This window comes from Colobus angolensis, unplaced genomic scaffold (genome assembly GCF_000951035.1).
Source record: "Colobus angolensis palliatus isolate OR3802 unplaced genomic scaffold, Cang.pa_1.0 Scaffold65, whole genome shotgun sequence".
In the NCBI taxonomy this organism is placed as follows: domain Eukaryota; kingdom Metazoa; phylum Chordata; class Mammalia; order Primates; family Cercopithecidae; genus Colobus; species Colobus angolensis.
The window spans coordinates 3,604,824-3,609,671 of record NW_012120154.1 but is presented as its reverse complement, the minus strand read 5'-3'; the positions used below and the strand labels follow the sequence as shown (position 1 = coordinate 3,609,671).

The following is a 4,848-nucleotide window of genomic DNA, read 5'->3' as shown; positions in this document are numbered from 1 at the left end:
TCCTGCCTCAGCCTCCTGAGTAGCTGGGACTACAGGTGCCCACCACCACGCCTGGCCAATTTTTTGTATTTTTTTAGTACAGACAGGGTTTCGCCATGTTAGCCAGGATGATCTCAATCTCCTGACCTCATGATCCGCCCGCCTTGGCCTCCCAAAGCGCTGGGATTATAGGCATGAGCCACCATGCCTGGCCTAATTTTTGATCTTTGTATTTTTAGCAGAGATGGGGTTTCACCATGTTGGCTAGGCTGGTCTTGAACTCCTGACCTCAAATGATCCGCCCGCCTCCGCCTCCCAAAGTGCTGGGATTACAGGCGTCAGCCAGTGTGCCCGGCCCCATTCTTGTTTTTTAATCTTGCTTTTGTACCTCCCTCCTGCAAAGCCATCCTACAAAGCATGTTGGCTGGAAGAATGGTGCGTGGAAAAACATGACCGTCTGCCTCAAACTGTCAAGGGCCTCCTTTAGGTTCCCATGGTTCCTCTGGTTTCCTTTTCCCTGCCTTTATTAGGCTACAGGCAGAATTGTTTCTAGAACTGTTTCCTTCTCTGGCCGAGCCAGCCCTTCCCTGCCAGGATCCTGCCCCATGGCTGGACACCTGCAGCCATTACCTGGGAAGAAATTAGAAAGGATTCAGCCAGATGCGGGGGCTTGTGCATATAATTTCAGCATTTTGCAAGGCCAAAGCAGGTGGATTGCTTGAGTACAGGAGTTCAAGATCAGCCTGGGCAACATAGTGAGTCTCCCACCTCTACAAAAATAAACAAAATTATCTGGGTGTGGTGGTGCATGCCTGTTAGTGCCAACTGCTCGGGAAGCTGAGGTGGGAGGATCGCTTGAGGTGGAGGCTGCAGTGAGCCGTGATTGTGCCAGTGCACTCCAGCGTGGGAGACAAAGTGAGATCCTGTCTCGAAAAAAGACAGAAAGGATTCAAACTCTACCTATACTGACAGCTCTCACTGGCTTGCATTCAACTTGCTTTCCTGGGAGTTAGGTGTTCTTCAGCCTAAATGATGTCACCATCTCAAAGAGGTCTTCCCTGGCTGTGCTGTGTGTCCCCATCATTCCCTGTCACAGCACCAGTCACCACCTGAGGTTCTCCTTGTTTTTGTTTTTGTTTTGAGACAGAGTCTCACTCTGTCACCCAGACTGGAGTACAATAGCATGAACTCGGCTCACTGCAAACTCCGCCTCCCAGGCTCAAGTGATTCTCCTGTCTCAGCCTCCCGAGTAGCTGGGATTACAGGCACGCACCACGCCCAGCTAACTTTTTTATTTTTAGTAGAGATGGGGTTTCACCATGTTGACCAGGCTGGTGTCAAACTACTAACCTCAAATGATCTACCCGCCTCGGCCTCCTAAAGTGCTGGGATTACAGGGTTGTGCCACTGTGCCCAGCCTCCTTGTTGATTTGTTTGCTTGTTTACAGCTCCTGGCCCCCAACAGGGTGCTCAGTAAATATGTGTTGAATCCATGCTTGACTATAAATGTGTGAACAAGGTGTGCAAACCTGTTTCACACCGACGACTGCGGCTACTTCTTAGGAGGGGACAAGAGTTGAAGGAGACAGTCAAATTGGAACTTTAGATTCATTTTTAAATTTTTGATAAGAATGATGTATTCAGGCTGGGCATGGTGGCTCATGCCTATAATCCCAGCACTTTGGGAGGTCGAGGCCGGCGTATCACTAGAAGTCAGGAGTTCGAGATCAGTCTGGCCAACATGGCAAAACCGTGTCTCTACTAAAAATAAAAAAATTAGCTGAGCTTGGTTGCCTGTGCCTATAATCCCAGCTACGAGGGAGGGTGAGGCAGGAGAATCGCTTGAACCCGGGAGATGAAAGTTCCAGTGAGCCGAGATCAAGCCACTGCACCCCAGCCTGGGCGACAGAGACTTGTCTCAAAAAAAGACAGGGTCTCCCTATATTGTCCAGGCTGGTTTGGTCTTGAATTCCTGGCCTTGGCCTCCCAAAGTGTTGGGATTACAGGCATGAGCCACCGTGCCTGGCCCCATTTCTTAACTGATAGTTAAACATAAGACAGCACTGAACTAAGGGCCCAAGTGCCTCAGTTCTAATCCTGAAATTATAGCACTGTTTTGGGCAAGTGCTCTACTCACCTATCTCTGTGGCTTCTGATCTCACCTGTAAACACACAGACCCACCTTCCACCCAAACCCTGGATTTACAGTCTGCACAGCATTTTCTCATCCATCATCTCACCTCGTTATCCACAACCCTGGGATGCAGGCAAGGCAAAGATTATCATCCTCATTTTATAGGGTAGGAAATTGGGGTTCACGGGGGTGAGTTGTCTGGCCTGCGGTCACACAGCTGTGGTCGTACAGGTCCTTACGTCATAACATTGTGAGCTGACTCAGATAATGAGTTTATAAAGCCCACAAATGGCTAATGGGGGTGACCAGGCCGTGCTGTGTAAGCTATTAGTATGGCAACAAGATCAAGATCAGATCTGGAGCTGTCTTCAGAGACCTAAAGGGAGTCCTTTAGGCTAGTGAGGACAGCGCTATAATCCCTCCTGGTTTCTTTGGTTTGTTTTTTGTTTTTTAGACAGAATCTTGCTCTGTTGCCCAGGCTGGAGTGCAGTGGTGCGATCTCAGCTCACTGCAACCTCCGCCTCCCGGGTTCAAGCCATTCTCCTGCTGGGATTACAGGCGCGGGCCACCAGGTCTGGCTAATTTTTTGTATTTTTAGTAGAGACGGGGTTTCACCATGTTAACCAGGATGGTCTTGATCTCCTGACCTCGTGATCTGCCTGCCTCGGCCTCCCAAAGTGCTGGGATTACAGGCATGAGCCAAATAACCCACCGTCTTTGAAACAGCATCTCGATCTGTCACCCAGGCTGGAGTGCAGTGGCGAGATCTCGCCTCACTGCAACCTCTGCCTCCCGGGTTCAAGTGATTGTCCTGCCTCAGCCTCTCGAGTAGCTGGGACTATAGGCACGTGCCACCACGCCTGGCAATTTTTTTTTATTTTTAGTAGAGGTTGGCTTTCACCATCTTGACCAGGCTGGTCTTTAACTCCTAACCTCGTGATCCACTTGCCTTGGCCTCCCAAAGTGCTGGGGTTACAGGTGTGAGCCACCGTACCTGGCCTAATTTTTGTATTTTTAGTAGAGACAGGGTTTCACCATGTTGACCAGGCTGGTCTTGAACTCCTGACCTTGTGATCCACCCACCTTGGCCTCCCAAAATGCTGGGATTACAGTGAGCCACCACGCACAGCCCAACTTTTTGTATTTTAGTAGAGACCGGGTTTCACCATGTCGGCCAGGCTGTTCTCAAACTCCTGACCTCAGGTGATCCACCTGTCTCAGCCTCCCAAAGTGCTGGGATTACAGGTGTGAATCATGGCACCCTCCCCCCTCCCCTCTCCCTAGGTTTTAATGAGAGTCCTGGGTGGTCTTTGAAGGCCTAGGTAGATGCTGGTGTCAGGATCCTGAACCCAAGTCCCTGATTTCATAAAAAGCACCCGGAATCCTGCTTTCCTGCTGCTATTATCCCACAGGGGACAGCGCAGGAGTTGGCAGCCCAGGGCTGGTGAAGAGTCCAGAGGGCTAGCCAGGCACTCTGGCCATGCTCTTCCTGGGTGGTCTGAGTCCCTATACTGAGCCAAGATGGCGGCCTTCCAGCTGCAGGGAGTGTTAGGCCAGCCCAGATTGGCAAGCTGGGGTCTCCAGGCCCTGGGCCAGTATTCTGGACTGGGACTCAGTGAACTTTGAGGAGGTAGAATTCCCTAAGTCGGCCTCTCTCCTTGATGATTTACCCAGAATGGCCCAGATGACAGTCTGGGTACAAAATATTTCAGTCCATTTCATCATGTTTACCAAGTACCAGATGTCAATAGAATTTATGAGTTATAACTAAAGGGTAAGGCACTTTACATCTTAATCCTCTCAGCCACCTTGTAAAGCAGGTATTATCCCCATTTTTAAGTCATGGAAACTGAGGTCCAGGGAGGCACAAGATCACATGACTAAGGGAGTGGGGAAAGCCAGGATTGGAGTGTGGGTTGATAGGGCTCCAAAATGCCTGATCTTTCCACTCCCCTGAGTGCTCAGGGGTGATGAAGATGACTAAGACCCTGTTCCTTCCCTTGGGAGGGAGCGACATACCCACTCGGCTAACTATTGCATGGGTCAGGGTGACATCACCACCTCTGCAGCAGATGGAGGCTGATTCATCTGTGGGAGAGTCAGGAGGGGCCTCTGCGGAAGGGTCGGCTGCCTGGAAGGGTCGGTTGGCTGGCGGGGGTCTCGAAGAGGGCAAAGATAGAGAACGAGTCTTGGGGAGGTTCCAGGGCCAGATGCGAACTGCCTGTATGCCTCCCAGGCAGGGGCCTCCTTGGCCTAGATCCTTCCCGTAGGAGCTCAAACCACCACCGCACTAACCATGGCTGAGGGAACCCGGCAGGCCGCAGTGGGGAGGGATGAGATCCCTGAGCTTACACTGGGGCTGAGGAGAGCTCAGTGAATCACCAAGGGGACACCTGAACCGACGGTGGCGGAGGGGCGCATGGGTCTCTCTGCCAAGCTGTGGGGTAGGGGATGGTGGATGCGAGAACTTCCAGCTCAGCGGTGCTTTAGGGTGGGGAGCCGGGGTGAGGGAAGCTGGTGGCCATCGGGGGGTGCTTTAGGGTCTGCAGGGGAACTGCCTCCCCAAAGTTTCAAGCTAGGGGTGGAAGGGGGGATTTGCGGTCATTAGGAGCGGGAAGGAGGCCGAATGGGAGCACGAGGTGTCCCGCCTCCAAAGGGTGGAGGGCTCCTGGTGGGCGGCGCGGCGGCGGCCGCGGCGGTGAAGTCATCGTGGGGAGGGGCCCGCTTGCGGCGGG

General features: G+C 52.3%; 1 protein-coding gene across 1 annotated transcript in view; it reads left to right on the top strand.

Annotated features, from left to right (window-relative positions):
- Nucleotides 1–3,634: 3,634 nt before the first annotated feature.
- The window catches only part of MICALL1 (MICAL-like 1), a 44,799-nt gene continuing 43,585 nt past the window's right edge, over nucleotides 3,635–4,848 (top strand). Inside the window, exons 1-2 of the mRNA XM_011964332.1 lie at nucleotides 3,635–3,660; nucleotides 4,500–4,604. Of these exons, the coding sequence (XP_011819722.1) occupies nucleotides 3,635–3,660; nucleotides 4,500–4,604 (131 nt within the window). The remainder of the gene's footprint in view (nucleotides 3,661–4,499; nucleotides 4,605–4,848) is intronic.